This window comes from Pholcus phalangioides, unplaced genomic scaffold (assembly GCF_987345545.1).
Source record: "Pholcus phalangioides strain wild (caught in Gottingen) unplaced genomic scaffold, Ppha-v1.0 ptg000015l_1, whole genome shotgun sequence".
NCBI classification, from domain to species: domain Eukaryota; kingdom Metazoa; phylum Arthropoda; class Arachnida; order Araneae; family Pholcidae; genus Pholcus; species Pholcus phalangioides.
In genome coordinates this window covers 81315593-81338554 of record NW_028301608.1, presented here as the reverse complement: position 1 = coordinate 81338554, position 22962 = coordinate 81315593, and the positions used below count along the sequence as shown (strand labels likewise).

The window sequence follows — 22962 nt, the reverse complement described above, 5'->3', positions numbered from 1 at the left end:
TAAAGCCTTTTCAGTCAAGTTGTTTCACAAAACCATCTTTCCATTTGCATTTCTTATGTGAACAATGGTCAGGCCTGGACCAAAGGCAATGGGGCCATTCAAGTATTACATAAGCAGATTTTCAGCCATTTTTGACCCCCCCCCCCCCCGTCAACACAACTTAGAATATTTTATATCTTCAAAAAGGGGTGGTTGATGACGTAAGCAACCTTCAAAAACCCTCCCCCCTTGTCATCAAAAGTCAGCAAATCCGAACCGCACCCCCTCTCGATGATGACATAATACTTGAATGACCCCAATGTGTTGGGGGGGGGGAGGAGCAATTTATTGTGTAGGTTCATAGGATTGGTTCGTATTTTATGGGATAGATTGGTTATGTTTTCCATATTATCCAGCTTTTGAGAGGGGCGATCACCCCCTCACCTTTGGATCCATGCTTGTCAGTGGTTTCATGTTGGAAACAGCATTGTTTCATGCAGTTTAATACTATCTGTGGAAGAGACATTTACAACATGTTTTTTTTTTTCATTTCACTTCTTGGTAATAAAAACGTTGAATAATTATTTTATTACCATTTTTTCCGAGAGGGGTGAAAAATATCTGAAGCAGTAATAAACGAGACTCATTTATCTTTTGAATGTGCGATAGAATAATATTATTAAAATAACAAATAGTTGAAGTCACTATATTTGTGTATAGTCACCAAAAATGGAGAGTCTCAAGCCAATACAGGCATGCCAACACAGTGATAAGTCACTAAAACATTGTAATTTTACGTATTTAATAACTCAATGACTATTATAATTAAAAATATGTAATTTTTTGTGAATGAATTTTCAAAGCCAGTCCAATTTTACTAATTGGAACTTTTAGCACACAGAGACTAAAAAGTTTATTTTTTATCTATATGATCCTTTAAAATAAAACACAACATTTTAAAAACTTTTGAAGCTCATTTGAAAACTTTTTGTTATTGGAATTTGAAACCCCCATATGGAATTTGTTACCTGTCCACAGAAATCAGCATCTGTGAAATGTCTGCAGAGATGATCTGCATTTTCCGAAATGAATTCCTTGGTTGCATGTACAGAATAAGAATGAAGAGAACTCCTAGATGGATAGAGAAAATACTAAATTGGAAACAATGAAATATAAACGTTTGTGAACTCTGATTACAATAATCAGTTTATTTTCAAACTGATAATTCTGCAAATAAAATTTCTCATAAACCCCTTAAACCTCTTAGTTGTTAACAAAAATGAACATAACTATTACTTTTCTGAGAATTACAATGGCTATTGGTCATTTTTTATTTTCATGAAAAATTCTTTCATTTTTAACATCATTTTTTTCCCGAAACACCATATTGATCCTCACATCTTGACAGCTCATGCCCTTTTTCATTTAGTCACGCTAACATAAGTTAGCCTACTCTGAACATCAGCAAGCTTTAACTAATCTATATAGACATTATAAACGTGACTATCCCAGGAAAAACATTTGACTTTGTTTCTTTATTTAGAGCAACACGATGCAATTCATCTAAGGTTATTTTCACTCTCGGAATTCTAACAGAAATATTCATGCCAACGTCAGAAATGTCATAAGTCCAACAGAACAATTTTTTATATTTCACATCAAATATCATAACTCACCTGAAAGGGGAGTTCATCAGAACAGTTACAAGGTAACTCTCATCAGGTATGATATGAGTCTGCAGATAGTATTGGTATCTATTGACTTTTTCAGATCTCTTATTTTCATTGACTAAATATTCTGTAAATTGTCTAGAGGAATAGAGAAAAATTTAATATGTGCTATATTAAAAAAATATAACTAACATTTCACTTCTATTTTCTTATATATTACCTTTTTTTTAATACAAGAAAAATGAAAAATATTTTTGCTGAACCATTATTTTCATACATTTCATGAGTAATTTTACTAAAAAACTGATTTTATGAATAGTTATGAAATTAAAAAAAAATTAAATTAAACTGCATAAACTAAACTTGAATTGTCAATAACATTAATTGAACCTACCTTGAAAAAACACCCCACTGAGGTGAATTATACAACTCCAGTTCCTCAAAATGTGGCATTTCCACATTGCTCATAATACTATAAATATAATTGTCACAAGAATGACTGCAAAAAAATTATAAATTCAGATATTAGTATGAATCAGCTGAATAAATTATATCGATTTCCTATTTTTCATAACATGGTTTTTAATTTTGCATATAACAATGTAAAAGATATCATACATTTAAAACTTTCCTAACAATGATCAGCAATAAAAAAATTGCATCTCTGATTCTACCAAAAGCTCTTTAATTTGATTTCTATAGTAAAATATAAAAACTTTTAGATTTCATGAAAAGTGAAAAAAAAAACATATCTTGAGAATCCTTTCCCTAAATGAGAGAAAAGAGAATACTAATTATATAGCAGGAAATGATATGACCCCTTCTATAAAATTTCAAACACCTTAGAATTCCCATACATTGATGTAATGAATAAAAATAATTCACACAAGATTAACTCTTAACTCTTAAATGCTCAATTTTTTTTTCTCATGAAAAAAATTCAGATTGTGCAAACTCCAAGGTAAAAAAAAAGAAGAAAAGAAGTGCAAACAAAGCATTTAAAAAAATTAGCAAAATAAGAGCTACACATGCTCTGCGACAAAGAGTTGTTTTTGTGTTAATTAGAGCATCTACCAGAAAATTCATAATATAAAATGGAAAGAACATGACCTCGCCTTATGTGCAAAGGTGATTCTGAATTTTTATCTTTAAACTAACTGAAGTAATGAATTCAAAGAAGTCTACTCATTTGCAAAGTTACACATTTAAGGGTTAAGCTCTAAGGTTTTTTGTCTTTTGAAAGGAGTTAGAATATAAGTATAGCATAGAGAAATTTAAGGTATCTATGAAAGAAAAAAAAACCAGTAGAATCGAGTAAAGAAAAAAGCAAAACAAAAATTATAAACGGTAAAAAAACTTGCAAGGCATCATGCGTGATGTCATTGTTTTTGGGATCATTTTTCCAGTGGGTGAACGGTAAGAATGACATGCCTGAAAAATAAAACCAAAGAAGAAAACTCACTCGAATAACCCCTCAAATAAGTTTTTTCATTAAACTTAAAAATGAATTGAATTTTGAATTTCAATTCAGAAAAAAATTTGGTAATATTTAAAATGAAACATTTTTAATGGATTCTGAAAATGATAATATTAATTTATTCATAGTGGTGAATATTACCTCTGTGAGGAGCGAGAGAAGCAGCCAAATCATCCACATCTCGGAGAGGTAAATCTGCTCCACTTAAATTTATAGCAAAATCCCAATAGCCTACTTTCAAAAGTTCAGTCAGTGCCTGAAAGAAGTATTCATAAAAAGAAATGGTAAATATTGCATCTCTAGCACAAAACAAAATGAGATCATTTTTTTTAATTGAAAAAACTTGATGCTATAATATTACAATATGATTTGCTTTTTTTGAACTTCAGAAATCATGACTCTTTTTTTCAAAAGCATACTAATTTACCAAGGCAAATTTTTTTCATTTTATTGCTAAAGTATTAAATTTACGAAAATATAAAACTAAATTTAGGATCCCAGTTAGAAACACAAAACTACTTTAACCCTTTCAGACCCTGGTGCCACAAATGTGTGTGTGTTGCTTTTCTCACAGTAGAATTTTTTTCTTTTGACCTCAGGAAGTAAGCCCTGGCTTAAAGGATTGTGTAAGTTTTGAGTTATAGTGAATGTGAACTTGGGGGCTTTCATCAGAGGGCAGCACTTAAAGTTGAACTTTCAAGGGTTTTTAAGATGAATCCCAAGAGGAAATGTCTCCAGGAAAAGTGTGATTTATTACATAAAATTTAGCAATAAAATTCTGGAAAACATTATATGTGAAGATGAATATACCCTGCATCATCTTGGCTGAAAAAATTTGAACAAATGAATTATTTCTTCACAAAAAAATAATAAAATTTGAAAAAAAATAACGATTTGATGACATTTAAATTTTTAATGTATTTTTTAAGCAACAAAAATGAAAAAATATCTTGAAAATTCTAAAAAAAGTGTGAAAAAGTTAAAATATATTTCTCTTCTTTGAAAGGTTATTTAAATAATGGTAAAAGAATTGTTACATACAGAATGGAAAACTAACCTCAAGTTCAGCACGAACAATTTGGTAAGACCCCCACGATGTTTCAAAAGACCTATCTTTGGGCAGAATAGAAATATTTCCTCTGCGAATTAACTTTTTCATGACCAAATTATGTTCTAAGTTCTATGTAAAAAAGGAAAAAAAAATCCAATTTCATTCAGCACATGAACAAATAGTAATTGATTTGATGTTAGATAAAAAAAGTTATTAGGATCACTAGTAAATCTAGCAGATCCAACAATAAATAGCTAAAAGGGACTAAAAAAGTTAATAATATTGCAAGATTGATAAGCTTGCTCAACTTATTATAAATAAAACTAAATATTTATGCTAATTTTATTTCCACAACATAATCTGAACAGAGACAGCACATTTTTTTAAGTCTTCATTCAGATCACAGCGTTGAGCTTATCTTAACCTCTTAAATGCAAAATTGGAAACTACACCATAACTAGGATTTCCAAATTCTCACATTTTGAAGGGGGACGAGAAATCATATTTATCACCAATTAACGATGGAAACGAATTTGCACAATGTTCATGGTTTGGCCTCAGTCTCTATACTTTTTAATATTCAAATATTTCATTTATGTGATGCAGAATTTCAATTATACAACGTTTTCACTTAGCATTGAATCCCAAATTTTAGAAAAGTATCATTTCTCCCAAAGGGGGGGGGGGGGTATTTGTTTTTAGGCAGCATAAATAGGTAACTAAAATAATGTTTTATGGATATTGTAGCCTCAAAAGCTGTGAATTTTAGGGTGTTTGGTGACAGACCAGAAAAACATTCACCTACTTTCAGTGTAGGCTGACGACCACTTTAAAGTAGACATGAAAGTGATTTGTTCATTGTTTTTTCTGATAATTCTGGAAATGCATTTTGCCTAGAATTGTAGAATTATAATTTAATTTTTTAATAGACAATAGAACATATTAGTCTCTTGTAAGTTATTGCCTTATGGCTTTGTTTCTTTTCTGTATTGCAAACAAATTCCATCATCATTCCTGAAGCATTGAAAAACCTTTTCAGACGTTTTAGGTCTGTTAGTAAGAAAACGTTCACAAAATATTGGTTCTTCTTTACACTTCAGAGTAGAAGTTTCTTTGTTTGTGGTGCTTTGCTAGCTGGCAGTGTACAGTGAATCCGTTCTTCATAATTTCACAAAAAAGATGGGGGGGGGGGGGAGCTGTGATTCTCAGAGTCAAATGGAAGTTGTGATTGCTCAAGTAACCCCAGAATTGATTCAGAAATCAAAATCTCTCTCACAAAGCTCAAGCCGAGCACCCACAGGTATAAAACACTTCTGATGATGCCCCTGAGCCAGAGGCATGGCCCCCACATCCTGAAGCAGGGCCCCTAGGCTGGAATCTTTTACGGGCCCCCGACCAGACTTTCATGGGGCCCCCTTTATGATAAATTTATAGCGTGAAGAAACAAAAAAATGATTAAAATCCTCCCGGGCCCCAGGGCTGGAGCCTTGTCAGCCCACCCCTTGTGGGGGCCATGGCCAGAGGGCCTTGTTTTTCACAGATACACACTCATAAGTTTGACACAAAATAAGCTAAATCAGAAAGTGGACTAGAATTTCACAGCTAGTGAGCTAGTGCAACTTTATTACAAATGCCAACTCTTCCGACATCTCAAAAGATGGCTTGCAGCTACACGTTTTGAGCAAAGTGAGGAATTTAAAATCTCAGTGCAAAAATGGCTAAAATCTCTGGTGATGGAATTTTATGTAGAATGATTTGAAGAAACCTATTTATTAATATCAAAGGTGTTTTGAATAACATGGAGAAAAATAAAGTAAATATGTAATTTTTTGAAATCATGAATAAATTTGCCAATTTCTTTTCAATTGCTTTCATTTTATTACTGATTGGCCCATAATTTTTAACTGCGCCACATACAACACACATTAAATGTGCTAATTTCTCAATAAATGTTAACAAAAAAAATATTGTACTAACATTTCTATAAGTTCGAGATCTCCTGTCAACATGAATCACATATAAATTATGAGGTTTCCATATGCTCTCTATCAACTGCATCTGAAGTAAAAGAATAAAAAAGTATCAATAATTTAATTCTTTTAGAAGTATAAGAATACTAAATATATTTTTTATGAACTGTAAAACACAAATGAATAGATTTCAAATTTGAAAACGTATTTTCTTACTGATGCATCCACATCTTTATGAAGCAACAAAAGAAAACCAAGACGGGCAGGTTTCAAAGCCTTAGGAACACCGTGATAATCTACCTAAAACACAAATTTATCAAGTGAAAAAGATTTCTATAAAGTATACCTGATTTTGAAAAAAAAACAGTTTCGTTTTAAATCAGACTCAAGTACATTTAAAGTGAAATCATGTATATACAAAATTGAAGAGGCCATATAGAAACTTAATATGAATACAGAAATTGTATTATTAAACCTTATTTGAAAATAACTCACTGCCACCCCTTCACTATGCCTCATACGTACGGTTAATTAGTAGTAGTCTATCAACAATCACCCTGAAATTTTTGGCTTTTGCATTAACAATATGCAAGGAAAAACAATTTCAACGATATGTTTATCCATTTTCAAAAATTATGTGGATTCATAGAAATGATATAGTTTTCCAAAGATTTGTGGCTTGAGTCAAAGTGAAATGAATAATCAAACTTGTGTGGCATATAATAATGAATCAGAACCAAAGCTATATGTTACATAAATGAGAGACATATAAACAAAGTTCCACTCTATTATTTTTTTTAACATATGGAAGGTATATGTAGAAAAGAAAATCTCATGAAAATCAGTTCCATTCAGAATTTATTTAGCTTAGCATAAAGAAATTCAAAAGAGAACGAAGCTCATTTTATGTTTAAAATCAAAACTTACAGTGAAAGTCTGGATTTGATTGGTGTTCTATTAGAGGTAAAGATCGGAAATTAAACACACTTTGTCTTCTGGGATGCTATAAGAAAAAAAAAATTAAATTAAATAAGAGGATATGTAATATCTATGATAGTAATCCTGTGGTTCTCAATCTGTAGTCCACGGAACACTGTTGCTCAGTGAAGCCACTTCAAATGTTCCATGGAAAAATCAAATACACAATTAAAAATTGTTGCAAAAGAAAAACCAATAGGAGTGGTATCGAAAAACCAAGCAAGTTATGCAAAAAGTTTCAATCAATCTGTCAATTCTTTCTTCTGAAATCAAAAAGAAAAGAAAGGAATTATATTATAAATATATACAAAAAAACCATCTTGAATGTGATTTTCTCAGATTGCAGTTTTTGAGTTTATTCGTAAGATTTAAAAAAAAACCACTGTACCAAAAATTCTGAAAATTTTATAGGGACAGTTATATGATGTGTGTCAGTAAAATGAACCTCAAATGTAGATACCTGACCATTTTATAATTTTTTTTAAAAAAGTTGAAAAAAATTAAATCTGAATTCACACACACAACATGTTTTTAAATACTTCCTATTGGTAAATTGCTAAATCAGAGGTTCATTTTACTATCAGATATCGAGTAAACATTTGTACAATATTTCAGATTTTTTTGGAGCAGTCGTTTTTTTTAAATCTTACAAATGGGCTGCAAATACTTCAGAAATTTTATCTGAGAAAAACATGTAAAATGTTTGTTCGTTGAATACTTTTGAGCTATCATTCATTACTTCTTCTTTTTATTAAGAAAAAACAGATCAATCAATTGACATGAAAGTTTTTGCATCTGATTTGCAATTGAGTGAAAAATATTATTTTAAAATCATTTTTTAAAAACGACATTTTGACGCCTCTGGGGTCGTGACACCCCTTAAAACTTATGTTGTATTGTGAGAGTTCTGCGCAAAAAAAATGTCAGAATTTAGTTTTCCCAGACATCAAAAAAGATTGAGAAACAAGGGTATAATCTATAATGATAATGAAATAATATTGAAGTGAGAAAATAACAGACCCAATCTGAACAGCCTCCTCAACAGATGAGCAGGTAATATCACCTTTTCTCCCTTCATAACAGAGCACAATATACAACCAAATCAATTAAACTAGCATGAAAAATGCATAGGTAATTTCTTTTCTGTTAATATTCAAGACCAATTATTACCTTTTCCAAAAACAATGGAGGAATGCAAAAACCTTTGAGATTGTATTGAAAAGAGCAGAAAACTTGTAACAAGTCTGAGCAGCAACTTCTGCTTTGACACCTTTGATTGAAAAAAAAAAACATGAGTAACTCCACATATAATGCAAAAACGTTATAACAGGACGTATTTCCTTAATCAGCTTCCGATTTGTTTATACACACATGCTTATAAATAAAAGTTATTTGATGTCTGATGTAGTTCTCCTGTATTTCCATCATAATATGAAAAAAAATCAGCTTGACAATTTTTTTTAATTTTAAAAAATAGACTAGTTTTTCAGTTCTGAAATAATATATGAAATACATAATAGATAAATAATAAGTATGATGACATTTCTCTATCACAAATATTTTCATTAAAACTTGATTAGCAGTATCATTTTTTACCTTCCCAAAATTGACCATATTTCTTCAGACATAGCATTTCTAGTGGAGTTAGGCTTCAAGCAATCCCCTTCATATCTGATAAAAAAAAATTTGTGAATTTAAAAAAAAAAAATTCAATCTCATTGATTTGAACTCTTGCTTCCTTATTTTACAAACATTTAAAATTATCAGCAAATGTGTGGGTTTTTTTGCAAACAATCGAAAAAAAAGAAGACATAATTCACATCACATTTCTAACAAAAAGATACCTTACTTAAATTAATTTTCATAAAAAAACAAGCATCTTTTATATGCTGCTGAAAATGGACAACTACTTTCACACGCACAAATCATTCAATTTCTCTGAATCTTACAAACATAAAAGTCTTCTAATTGAAAAAATTATAATTTATAATTGAAAGTTTATTAAAAAGTAAAATACTCTGTGATCATATAGTCACTTCAAATACATATTTTCTTTCTCACGCTATGAATTCTAGGATGCAGTCAATACCCAATTGTTGCTTACATGACATAAAATTGCCCCACCATAACATGCCTTGCTTTTCATAATATCTCTGGTGTCAAAGAGATCAAAGACATTTATAGTTTACTGAATTGCAGCCGAAATCAAGACGTTCTCAAGATTGGATCCAAAACAGCATGACTTTTATTTTTTATTTTTGGAACCAATCGTAAAATCAGATTCCTATCAGGTGCCTAGTTCAACCAATCGAAGGAGTAGGACTCAGAACAAAGAAACCAAAAGTAAGATTTTTTGTTCCATTTTGGAAGAGAGAGGATCTCACACACTTGTTCATGAAACATGAAGCATTGACATTGTAGTTAGGAGCACTAAGGCACTTTGGGATGTGAGTGAGTTCCAAATCAAGATGGGATTCCCCCTTTGGATTAAACACTGAGGAGAAGGTGGTGAGTGACCCAAATCGTCAAATCATTTACTTGTTAAATATTATTCTGATTTCTTTAATGGATTGAGTGAAAGTAATTGAAGAGTAAATTGCATTGTTCTGTTTCATATCAGTTTAATAGTAAAAGTTTGTTTGTTTCTTCTGTGGTTTATTGCGTAGAGTAATTTAATCATTTAATTTAACTAACTTTCTTGGCCATATGATCGTATCCCAAAGGCACGGCATTAGAATCACTGAAAGCCAAATAATTGATGGCATATTGAGTAACAAAATACGGCAATAGAATTTAGAAAATAACAAACCCAATCTGAATAGCATCATCAAGAGATGGGCAGGTAATATCAAACACATCCCTTTCATCAGCAAAGTTTTCAAATATTTCTGTAGCTGAATAATTCAAACTTTTATCCTTGCCATCCAATCTTGAACGGTATCTCAAGTGGAGAACTTGATCATGCTTCTGGATCCTGTTGACCTGTACCCAAAATGAATTTTATCTAAAATTTCATTGCATCTTCTCTCACCAAGTAATCATACATGTGCGGTTAGTGTAATAAAATTTTCATAATATAATAAGCATTGTGACAACTTGAAAATTCCTCTAATACAAAATATTTATTTTCTAGACGCTGCTCTACAGGGTGATTACTTAATTCCCTTTTGCCGCATTTTATTGGCAAACCATTGATCCTAGAGGCATACTTCCAATTAGAAAAAGTATCCAAAAAACGTGTAGAATTCAGTTATGTCATTTAATATTGCAAAGAGTTTTATAGTTATTAAAATAAAAAGAATTTACTTTTTATTTGGTCATCCTGTCGTCAAAAACCCAGTTAGAAAGTTGTTGCCCTCTCGGTCCTGAGGTAAAAAAAATCCAATCCACAGTTCTACGTGCAATATTCGGAGAGAGATATTTGAATTTAAAAATTGGAGGAGAGTTGGGAAAGACCAGCATAAATAAGGGAAAGAAGCACTGTCCGTTAGTTTATAGTGCTCTTTCCCAAGTTTCCTCCAATATTTCAATTCAAATATCTGTGAATATTGCACTTAGAATTGTGGAATTTTTTTTTACCTCAGGACTGACAGGGCAACAACTTTCTAATTGGGTTTTTGAAGAAATGGTGACCAAACAAAAAGTTAAAATTGGAAGTATGCCTCTAGAGCAGTGTTTCTCAACCACCGGGCCCTGATATCATTTATACCGGGCCGAGAGTGATTAGCCGTTTCATTTTTTCTCATTCATTTTCTGTTGGTCGGGTGTTTGACCGGCCTCCGACTCACAAAAATGAATTAAACCGGGCCGTGGGCTTGAAAAGGTTGAGAACCACTGCTCTAGAGGATCAAGTCTGCCAATAAAATGCAGCAAGGGGAATTAAGTAATCATCCTGCATATATATATATACACATAAATAACTTTTTAAATTCTCTCAGAAAGCTAGATGAGTTCATTAATTCGCTGAGTTTATTTCACACATATAACTGAAGGTATTAGATACACTGTATCTCCCAGCATTAATGTTCTGAAAAAAATGAATGTTACCATTAAATAATCTTTCCAGCAATCAATTGACACCAGTATTGTTTTCCTCAAACCAGGAGCTGGATCACCAAGACAAAACTCATTCCCAAACTTGAAAAGGCAGGCCTGAAATCCCAGACATCGATAAATAGTAGGGCATGGCCCAGCCAATTCACCTGAATGAAGATTTTATAAAATTTCCATGAAACAAAAATATATATATATATATCTGTGCAGCTGAACAATTCATTTTAAATTATACAAAGTAAGAGAGTGAAAAAATTCGGATAACATTACCAGTATAGTTCTCCACAGTTGCTGAATGTTTGTTTAGGTGTTCTGAAATAGGATAAGTACTCTCGTTCAGGTTCACTATCAATTCCTGTGATATCTGAAAGAAAATATGCAAATTTCACAAATCAGACACCTTTACGAGTGTATCTTCACTCCAGAGGTTACACATAGGGGTACTTTCATTTTTAAAAACTTTTAATAGTTTTAAATGGTTTTTTAGTGATTCTTTTTTCAAGTCAAGACTTGAGGTATGCATAAAAGTATTTAAATCAAATGGTCCTAGTAAAGATATTGACCCAATTGTTTAAATGACTTTTTAAATGGAATTTTGACATACAATAAACACAAATCAATCTAAAAAAATTTATTTCATGGTTAGTTTTGGCTCAGATTTGAAAAGAATATTAGGGATTCACAGCTGTGTCTAATAATTTTGAACTTGGGTAAAGAAGGAATGAAAACTTTGGTAACACCCTTTATCTGCTTCACTGAAAATGTATGAAAGTGGTGCATGTGCAGGACCAACACCAATTATAGTAGATAGTTGAGTACTATAGCTGGTGTTGACATGGACGTCTTACGAACACCGTGGGCCCCTGGGTCAAGTGATTTTTCGGAGGGTCTACCTGGCAAATTCTCGAAAATTTCAACTGGTTCTCATTTTTGTGATTGCTCACCCCCTTCTCTTTAGGCTCCAGGCCGTGCCCAAATGGGCCCCATGTTACGATGGTGCGGTCGGTAAAGGCATGGCGTGAGATATATAGGTGGGCCCCATGCGTTAAGACAGCACTTGTTTGTGTTATATTTTTCAGTCAAACCACGATCATTTTCTACTTTCTACACACGAAAGTTAATTACTAATTAGACCGGAACATATAATTTACAGCCGCTTCCGAACTGCTGCGTTCTACCTTTTTTTATTCGTATCTCTCGCCAAGAGATTAGTGCGCTAATTACTTGGTGGAAGGGAGGGACTTTCTGCGGAAATAGCGCAATTTTCGCGGTCGTTTTTGTCGTTTCTCTGTGTCGGGAAAGATTCTGACAAGGACGGAGTGGGTATCGAACTCGCGATACGTCTGAACATCCTTTGGTACTGCAGGCGTGTGTCTTATCGATTTAAGATATCGCACCCCTGTCTTTTTTGCTTATATTCATAGCGTTGCTTTTTTTTTTTTGCTTCAGTTTCAATTAATTACCGTAACTCAATCTAAAAAAATTGTTACAGTTCGCATGTGAAAAGTTTCCTCACAATCGGTCCGATTCAGATGTTTTGTTCCCAATTCTCAAGACTGAATTGAAAAACATGTTTTTTAATATAAAATTTCATATTTACCAACTAGAGTCAGATGAACGGTCATAATTCTTATTACTGAGGAACATTGAAACTTACCCATAATGCACGAAATTTAAAAAAAAAATTCTCACTCGGGGGAAAAAAATTACGAAGATATAAAGCATTATAATAAAATATTTTGAGTAAATGATTTCGGTGCGGAAGTTTCCCATTAAGGATAAATACAGAGAGTAATTGACTATAACATGCTATAAAATAAAAGATAATTGAGACATGTTCATTAAATACTCACACTGGAAATAAAATAGTTCTTTGGGCACATGAGAGCGGTATTTGGAGTCATTTCGATGAGGACGTACTTCCTCGTGATAATTTCAAAAGAAGTCGCGTTATCAGGTCGGTACTTGTACTCTTTAGGATTTAGTATGAACATTTTTTGACCATCGGCTAATGTGATTTCATTTATTTCAGTACCACAGCATGTAATCGACGACAGCAGTACCACCAAGAATCCTGAAATTCAAAAACAATTCTATAACTAATAAGCCTAAATGTTTTTTTTTTTCAAGATTTGCATTTGGTTCGTTCTTTCATCATTCCAAAAATTAATATATTTTAATTCACAATGATATATTCGGTGAAAATGCATGTAATTTAGTAGGTCGTATAGGTAAATATGACAAGTCACCAATGATATTACTTAAATTTATCGGGATTGTGGGTAAACTTCAGTCTGGGACATTACTTCTCAAATTTTTATCACTCGCGACTCTCTTCTCCAAGTCATCATTTAAGCGCGGCTCCCAAAATAGTATCAATAACAACCACTTTTCATAGCATTGAATAGCACACATCAATATCAACACCTCACCGCGACACCCCAAGGAGTCACGAAAAAAACTGATCTAGGACGACGAATACGATCGGTAATGTTGATTTTGATTTCATATGCAAGTTACATGTGAAAAAAGGGAACATTACAAGACTGATATTAATTTTTATCTTTTTAACACTTATATTTTGATTTAATTTATACTTAATTTATATTTGATTTATTTTGATTTAAGGAAAAATACGTATCAAAATCAGCATAAATCATACATGACCCACGAACAAAATGTGGCTCTCGGAGTCATCTGATGTGGTCCGCGATATCAAACTTTAATTTTTTTAAAATGAACTAAGTGGCACAGATTCCTTAAGTGACCCACAGCACATTTACAAACCAATCAAGTAACCTGGGGCACTGTTTTACACCACTTAAGTGGCTCGCGGCACATTCTTACCTCACTTAAGTGACTCGCGGCACATTCTTACCTCACTTAAGTGACACAGGGTACATTTCCAGATCATTTAAGTGACCCACGGCACATTTACAGATCATTTAAGTGACCCGCGGCACATTTACCGGTTACTCATGTGGCCCGCGACGAACCAATAAAGTATCCCGCACTCTTCAAAATGTTGAGCACCCCTGGTCTAGATAGGATAGTTTCCTGAGGCTTTGGTAGTATAAGTGCAAAAGTGACCGATTTATCATATTTACCGTAACAAATATATATAAGTTTTTAGATGACCATACAAAACACAAAATTTCAACATAAACACGTTGCAGCGAAATGATAAAAAAAATTGTAGGCATAAAAATGTCTTATTAACGCCATTAACTGATAAACTGGTAAAATTAAGAGAAGAGAGCAATCCCATAATTAGGCTGGGGTAGACGGAGTTCTACAAAAAATGTTATTTTGCATGATAATAACCCTTCCAAAAGGGCACCGAGAAGGCAAGCTACGGCCTGGAAGAGAAAAGTGATAACTTTTTTTTCTATATTTATCAAACTTACCAACTTTGGGAATTATGCATAATCACCAGGGCCGTCTTAATAGTCTTGGGCCCCGGGCCAAGTGATTTTTCTAAGGCCCCCACCTGGCAAATTCACTTGTTTACTACCAAAAATTTCAACTACATCTCATTTTTGTGAGGCTTCTCCCCCCCCCCCCCCCCGCGGACTGTGCCATGATTTAATTGATCATCACTGGTGAATGTGATAATTGTATTAAAATTTATCAAACTCACAGAGACGATTGATTATGATGCATAATAACCAGCGATTACATATTGTTACCGATTTATCATAGTTACCGTAACAAATATGTGACAATAACTTTTTAGATGACCGTAAAAAGCACAAAATTTCAACATAAGAATATTGCAACAAAATAATAAAAAAAAATTGTAGGTATAAAAAATGTCCTTCACATTTACTTCTTCTATTCATTTATTTGCACTTACACGCGTTATCGTTAACGGGAATAAGTGGAAACGAAAATTTTAAAGCGGTTTATCAGGAGCAAAAGTTTAAATTTTTTCCGCTTCGAAAGAGCGTGTAATAAACTGCAGATGGGTCAACGAGATTAATGGTCAACGAAAACTTGAGTACGTACCTTTCAACAACGCCATTAAAGGTGAAGAAATAAATTGTTCCGAAAATTAAATAATGTAATTCAAATGGTCGAAAAGAAAAGGGGGGGGGGGATAATGATACTACGAACGAGCAAACACTCAGAATGCTAAAAAAGTTGCGTTTATCGCAGATAAAAACTTTATCTAAAAGTTCTGTATGATACGATCCAACACAAAGAACCAAAGAGCAGCATTAAACGAAGTGGCATAATAGCAAATATAAAACTATAAAATTTTCTGATCGTTTTATCAATGGATAAGAGGTCACCTTTCGTGAATAGCAGGGGATGCACAACCTTTTCCGTCCACGGGCCAGATATGCTTTATTTTTGCAGCTAGTATATAAAGGGTGGCCATATGGCGAGATGATTTTAATTTTAACTCTAATTATATCATAATTATCATCTCACATATTTATCAAACATACCTATGTTTTTTTTTTGGCGAATTAAATTCTGATTTGCTATACCCATCATTTTCTGCGATTGACAATTTTTTCAGACTTTTTAACGACATTGTACAACTTTACTTTCTTTTGACAATTTTTTTGGCTGTAATTGTGAATTTTATTGGCCTTTGACAATTTTTTTTTTTTTTTTTGGGCTGTAAATCGTAAAAAGTAAAGGGCAGTTTTACTTGCCACTGACAATTTTTTAGTTGTAACTGGCAACATTACTTGCCTTTGACAATTTTTTTGGCCATAATTGGCAACTTTACTTATCTTGATAACTTTTTTGGCTGTATTCCATATTTTTATGAAAAAAACATAGTCAGCCAGGGTATTTAACGTGTTGATAATTTTTGTGCCGGAAAAGTTTCGTGGGCCGCATTTGGCCCGCGGGACGGAGGTTATGCTCCCCAGGTGAAGAGGGTTTGAGAATTTGCATCCATGGAACCGGTCTCAATAATAGAAGCGAGATTGTTTATGAAAATGATGTTACATTTATGAAATTATGTAATCTCCAGAGTGATCTGATTCTGAAACCGAATTTGGGATCAAACTTGATAATTTCTAAAAATGAAATTTTATTTAACGATCTGGAATCAAAGTTAATGACCAGAGGACGATACTTAATCGAATCGAACGAACTAACAAACAAGATGGTTTATTGGTAAACTTTTCAATCACCCTAAAGAAACAAACGATTTGAAACATTCCTTCTCTCTTTCCCCCCCCCCCCCCCCCCACGAATTATAGTGAAACACATTAAATACAATGAATCTCCTTATAGCAAAGTCCTTTCATCACAACGAAAAATCCGTTCTACGAAAGACTCGGTATGGAGCAATAATATTGAATGTTGAGTAAAAAAAATTATATAACGAAAATGTGAGTTCTCCGGCAAAAATTTCGGGATTAAAAAAACGCACTCTACTGCAATGCTCTCACGTTTGTTATATAATCGTTTTTATTAAACCCACAAAATGATGATGATTCTTTCCGAAGTTGTTTCGAGTATCAAGCCAGTAGTCGCTACCCTTTATACGACTGAGGGCAGCACCACATGCAATTTCTCTAGAAGGTGGGAAACTCCAATGTTCAAAAAAATAAAATAAAGTCACATATACCGTATTATCACAACCTTTACTTTTCATAAGCACAAGATACAACGCGGAGTTAAGCGAGTTTGCGACACATTGTGTAAGTCAAGATTGTTCAAACTTTAGGAGAGTGCGAGCTACTTCATTGATTTGAAAACGTGTCGCGAGCCTCTCAAGTGATCTGGAACTGCACCACAAGTTACTTAAGTGATCCGTAAATGTGCCGTGGACCACTTAAGTGACCTGGGAATGTGCCGCGATGATCTGCAAATACGATGCGGATCACTTAAATGATCCATTGCACAGTTTCAGATCACTTAATTGATCTATAGATGTGCCGCGGGTCACTTTAGCGAACTGTAAATGTGCCGCAAGTCACTCAAGCGATCTATAAATATTTTGCGGGTCACTCGAGTGATCTGAAAATAATCCGCTGCGATCTGTAAATATACCGCAAAAAATGTCGCCATCTGGGGGCTAATTTCGTTGCAAGCTGTTGCTGAGTTAGGAGGCTGCCTATAGCGCAATCCGGAAAGTACGAGGTTGGTGGTTCGATTCCCCACAGAGAAAAATGTGAATTTTCTTTCCAAATATCTTCGCTTGGTATACAGTCATCTGCACTTCGAATATACCGCGAGTCCTTAAGTGATCTGTAAATTTGGCGAGAATAACTTGCGTGAGCTGGAACTGTGCCGCGGGCAGAAACGGATTAAGATCGGTTGAGACACTGGGCTCAGAAGAAAATATTGGGCCCTTTAAATTAGAAAAAAAAGTGTAACGTTGGTGTTTTATGGGGCTCTAATAGAAGTCGGGGCTCTCAGGGCGCGCGCCAAGTGCATCCGCCATTAAATCCGCCTCTGGCCGCGAGACACAAGTGATCTAAAAATGTGCTGTGGGTCACTTGAGTGATCTATAAAATAGCCACGGGGTAATTAAGTGAGCTGGGAATATGTTACGAGCCATTCAAGTGATGTGGGACTGCACCGCTGCTCAAATAGAGATCTGATTGTGCCGCTTAATTCACTTTTACAAAAATAAGTTTGAAGTCACGGCCACATCAGATAACTCCGAGGGTCACCGTTTGAGCAGAACATGCTCTTTCAAACCGAGCCCAACTCGGGTCTATCACCATGGGCAATTTACTACCTAGTGAGTTGTGCCGGAAGTGTGAGCGTGTGTACCTAACAGTCTAAGTGCGTATCTAGTGTTGTGTCTGATTTTTCGGTGCTGCCATCCATATTTCAGAAGTGAAGTGAGTGAAGTGTGATGATTGGTATTTGTACTGTTTCTAGGCCTGTTGCTCTCTGTGGCGAGACTTTTTTACGGAGAGATCGGCTCGCATTTGCACCTCGAAGTTGGGAACCACAGAAAACCAACTTCAGCCGACTACCACTGTTGCGACGATGGGGCTCGAAGCCAGGTCCCAGCGATGCGAGTCCATCACTATGATCACTCGACCACCACAGCTGCGAGTTTGAGCATGTGTGGTATGTCATAATGATTGCCAACTAGGTTGCATTCGCCTGTACACTGCAACTAGCAACAGAACGTACTACCACACTCGCTAGTGGCGTTCACAAACGTAAAGCCGTTTGAATTAACTTGTTTTCCTACCTTTTTTGAGGCTTTGTGAGGTTTATATCAATCCGTTTATATTTTACTATTCCGATGACGGCGCATGAAGCGTGGGATCTCTTACACTTTATTATATGAAAGAAATACAGCGATCGCAAAAAAATCTCCACGCCGAGCAGCTAGTGTACCTAGTCCATGAATAAGAGAAATGGAAAAAGTATTTTGAAATCAACTGTGTTGGTTTCAGTTTAATTTCCCTCGTGTGCAATGAAATAACCACGGCGTAACAAGAATGATCAACGTGTTATTTAGCACACAGTTCTTTTTATATTTTTCGTCAAGTGCATCTAAAACTGATACTAAGAGCAACCTTGTAACGTTTGTTCCGTTAGTTCATTTTTGTGAGAAATACGAGATAATTTTTCCCCATTGCTAATAAAAAAACCCTTTTAAATAAATCGCCCCGTTTGAAAGGGAGGAGAGATCCAAGATATAGTATACTGATTAATGAAAATCATCTAAAAAGAGTTCATCAAGGTCAAGGCGCTAACGAAGTGAGCACCGCCTACATCATACGAATAAATGAATACTGAATGAAATAAATGAAAACAAAAGCAGGTAAGCGTACGTGAAAGGTTAAATATCGAAACGTGATCTGATGAATAAACAAAACGGGATTATAAAAAAGAATAGCGTGTCCTTCAAAAAAACAGGTTAAAAAACAGGAAGCTCCATTGAAAATGAAAGGCTATAATGTCTTCAAATCTGTCATCAATCTCGAAAAATATCTCTATTGTTTTACATGTAAACAAATTCAAGTTTTCGTTATTCACTTGAAGGAAAAATAACCTTTTTTCCTCTTCTTTTTTTTTTTTTAAGTGAAATTTGACTCTAGCTATGACGTTTTTATTCATTAAATATTCGCGCAGTTAACTGACATAATTCGCCTTTATTTCATGCACGTTGTCTAACATTCATGCTGTTATTTTTAGCGAGTTGAGCTGCGTTGAAAATCATCATTCTCAAAAAATGAAAAATTTTAGTAAAATATAAAAAAAATGGTTTTTTTTACAAAATGTATCGCAATGTATCGCATAAATAGATAATAAAATATAGGGGAGACCGGGATAATTGCGGTCACCTAAGGACAATAACATGCTACTTGAGTAATTTACCAGTTTTTTGACTGAAACTCGTGATAATCAATTCGCAAGCAACTTAATCGAATTTATTCAAAAAGAGTTGTGCATTTTTTTCACAAAAACAATTCAATAAACAATCAGAGTTGACCAGGGTAATGGCAGTCAGCCATTTCACCAATTTAAAATCGCGTGAAATTCAGGAAAGTAGCAAAAAACACCAAAAACAAATAAGAATGAATGTAATATTTAATCAACAGTATTAAAAAATGAAATACGTATGGTGAACAAACATATAACTCGTTTTTACTGCAGAGGTCACAAATGCTACCTGCCCTTTGCAGTCCGCCCCCCCCCCCTCCTGAACACTGTTGGTGAGCCTCATCTTTATAGCTATAGTACAGCAGAATCGCATCTCTCCATCTATTCCGAATTCTTCACAGTAAAAAAACGACAGATATTTTTTCATCTCTATTTCCCATGTTTCCATTATCGGATGAATCTTGCAGAATCATTTCTTTGTTTGAAACCTCCGTATCGGACTCAAAAAGTAGTACTCGTCGTAGTACTGATTTCCTCGCTCTTGGGGATTTTGCTTGAAAATTTGTCGTTTAGTCATGTATTTCTTTTTTTCACCTGAGTGTTCTTGGTAATATTTTCTTATTTTTTTCTTCAAATTTATCTTTCATTGGTAATGACAATAATTTCTGAGTGATGTTTAAACCTCGATTTTCTTACAGGCCTTTAATCTGGTCATTCACGGCATCCTGGCACTTCAAGTGACCGCCATTCCCCCAATACATCAACTGCCATTACTCCGAAAGCACGCCGTGCTACAAAAAAAAAAAAAAAAATAGAAGAATGGCTTAATCAACTGCTGAATGAATAACATCGTTGAATAGGGCAGATATTATAATATCACGAAAGGTGTAAGATATACGAATAAACAAAAAAGGGAGTCCACTTACCACGATCAAAAATAGTGAGTTTTTACAACGTACGACGTCAAGTAGCACATTCCAGTTCAGCAAGCAAATACCAATAAAACGGTGATAGTTGCTCAGTAGTTCCCTACACGGTCGCATGACTATAGCAAGACGGGTAGACAACCCGCGGAACACCATGGTATCAGGAGGAAGGCACACGAATGCTTTTCAACCAAAAAAATTCTATTCCATTTTTTTATATAATCAAAGAAATTTTCTCCAACTTTAAAACAATTCTTTTCTTACGAATGATGGTCTTGTAGGTTGCCAAACCTATATTTAATAATGGTAGGCACTCTTAAAATAGTAATAAGTAGGGTTAGGATTTTTATGACGCGTCATATTTTTTTATGAAAAAATCATAGTTTGGGTATTTTCGAGTTATTGGTCATATTTTAAGCGCTTTTGAGCGATCGGTCATATTTTGGAAATTTTGAACCAATAAATCATTTTTAGGTAATTTTTATCATTGAAAATTTTAATCTGAGTGCATTTTTTTCAGTGATACAGAAAGCACAATTATATTGTCGTTTCTTTTCTTTTTTTGGGAAAAAATTGCATTCCAAGTAGCCACTTTTTTGTTCTGAAGGATCCTCTTGCTCTTTTCTGAAGGGAAACTCTGAATGGCCCGTTAAGCACGTGCGAAAGATCTTGTTCATTCGGACATTCGAAACCTTCGTGTTCAATGCATTTTCATCACATCTAAACACCGGGATTTTGGCCGCAGGGGCAGACTTGCCTTCACTGTGTGAAAAGAGAACTCCGAAGCTCTATAACAATTTTGGTTTTTTTGCATTATGCTTTGAGGTAGAAATCATTTTTCCATTTTTTATTTTATTTCTATCCCTGAAATCGCCACTCCCTAAAGTTTGGTAGTTGCTCCAATTTGTCCCTTCCTTTAATTCTGGAGTTGAGTGTTCAGAGTAAAGCGTTGCAGAATTTTTTCAAGGACTTTGGGAAAAAGATTTTTAGCACCGATGATAGCTGCTGTGCGGTCATGTGGTTGAATCCCACAATATATCCTACAACCAGGGCCGCAACCAAATAAAATTGTCGGCTGGAGTAAGTACCTATTTTGGCGAACTGTTAGAACGGTTGCACGCTGGAATAACTTCACAGGGATGGCGTCCACGCCTTTTATTCACTGTGACGCAGATTTGCATACATCTTCTTCTTCTCCAGGTTACATTTGCAATGCATGGTGTTCTTTTTCTCCCGATAAATTTCAACAGGAAAACCGTTTCAACGTTTGCGGAGCGGTCGTTTCGAAACGCGCGTTTACGTTTCATGTTAGACAATGCATTTTTCGATGACAATTATTTGTATTGTACTATCACCTCTTAATGTTTTTCCCACCTTTTCTGAATCACCCTGTTGCAATGAAACCTGTGTGTAACGATACTGTCTATAACAATAAACCTGCCTATAACAATAGTTTCTTTGGTCCCGGCGGAATTCCTATTGAATAGGAAATAACGCAAATGCTCAAACTACCTACAACGATAACCTGCCCATAACAATATTTTTTCTAGGTCCCTACAGTATCGTTACAGACAGGTTTTAGTGTATACATAGGCTTAACGTTATTGGGGAGGGGGCGAGTCAAACCTAAGTTTATGACGACAAACGTTAGGGGGACTCGGATCCATGGGCGGGATACAACCTTACGCCTATATATACACACATATTAGAAAAATACATTGCTAGTGAGGAGAAAATCAATAAATAAAAGTATAGAAAGAATGGAAGAGGAAAAAAAACTTCAGTTCATCGGGTTAACAAGGAAGCTTCGCGATGATGAGAAAAGAAGTAAAAAAAATTAGGCAGAGGAATGAATTTTTTCCATTTCCGTTTGGACGAGATATCTCGTCTGTGATCGTTAAGGGGTTAATTTGGAAATTTTTCAATCTCCCTCACTTAAATGATTTTTTTCAAACGGGTTGAACCCTGATACCGATCAAGCTAAGCTGAACTAACATGGGTTCGAACATTCATGAACATACATGAACTAACGATAACTGGCATAGTAATAATTTATACATCGAGTATAATTTTGTCGCATCACTAAAAGCACTCTTAATTGTCTTCATCAAGGCCACCCTAAATACATATATACTATATTATTCATAAAAGCAACATTAGATTCAAATAGCTAATTTTGATCATTTGTGATTATTCCCCCTTCTAATGGTACACACATAGTGGCCCTTCAATTACCGAAAAATTTAATATACTTTTTTTTTGCATCAACATTCAGTCAATCAGTTTGTGTAAAATCATCTCATTATTTCTTTTGAATAAATTTGTTTTCAATCGCAAAATTAATTCACAAAGAAAACGTCTTGAATGTATTCTAATATTGGGTCATAGTAACCATCCCCTCCCCCTTCATAAGAGAGTATCCTCAACTCAAAGTTTCCGTATATTAGCGTTGACTGAAAAACACAAACACACACACAAACATAAACATGCTCCCTCCGATGAATGCGAACCCAGATCGAACGCATTAACATCC

The 22962-nt window shown here is 34.3% G+C and overlaps 1 protein-coding gene across 3 annotated transcripts in view; it reads right to left on the bottom strand.

Annotated features, from left to right (window-relative positions):
* LOC149076797 (uncharacterized) overlaps nt 1-22962 on the bottom strand; it is a 61582-nt gene that overhangs the window by 17763 nt on the left and 20857 nt on the right. For 2 of the 3 annotated variants that reach the window (XM_089244473.1, XM_089244474.1), the window contains exons 2-16: nt 13032-13252; nt 11449-11542; nt 11173-11327; nt 9935-10107; nt 8722-8796; nt 8296-8395; nt 7075-7150; nt 6364-6443; nt 6155-6235; nt 4184-4306; nt 3268-3382; nt 3011-3080; nt 2044-2148; nt 1656-1787; nt 1008-1110 (exon numbers count right to left, since the gene is read on the bottom strand). In XM_089244473.1, the coding sequence (XP_089100599.1) occupies nt 1008-1110; nt 1656-1787; nt 2044-2148; nt 3011-3080; nt 3268-3382; nt 4184-4306; nt 6155-6235; nt 6364-6443; nt 7075-7150; nt 8296-8395; nt 8722-8796; nt 9935-10107; nt 11173-11327; nt 11449-11542; nt 13032-13172 (1623 nt within the window). In that variant the 5' untranslated portion in view covers nt 13173-13252. Of the gene's footprint in view, nt 1-1007; nt 1111-1655; nt 1788-2043; nt 2149-3010; nt 3081-3267; nt 3383-4183; nt 4307-6154; nt 6236-6363; nt 6444-7074; nt 7151-8295; nt 8396-8721; nt 8797-9934; nt 10108-11172; nt 11328-11448; nt 11543-13031; nt 13253-15186; nt 15333-22962 lie in introns of those variants that run through there. The other variant, XM_089244472.1, reaches the window with a different exon arrangement.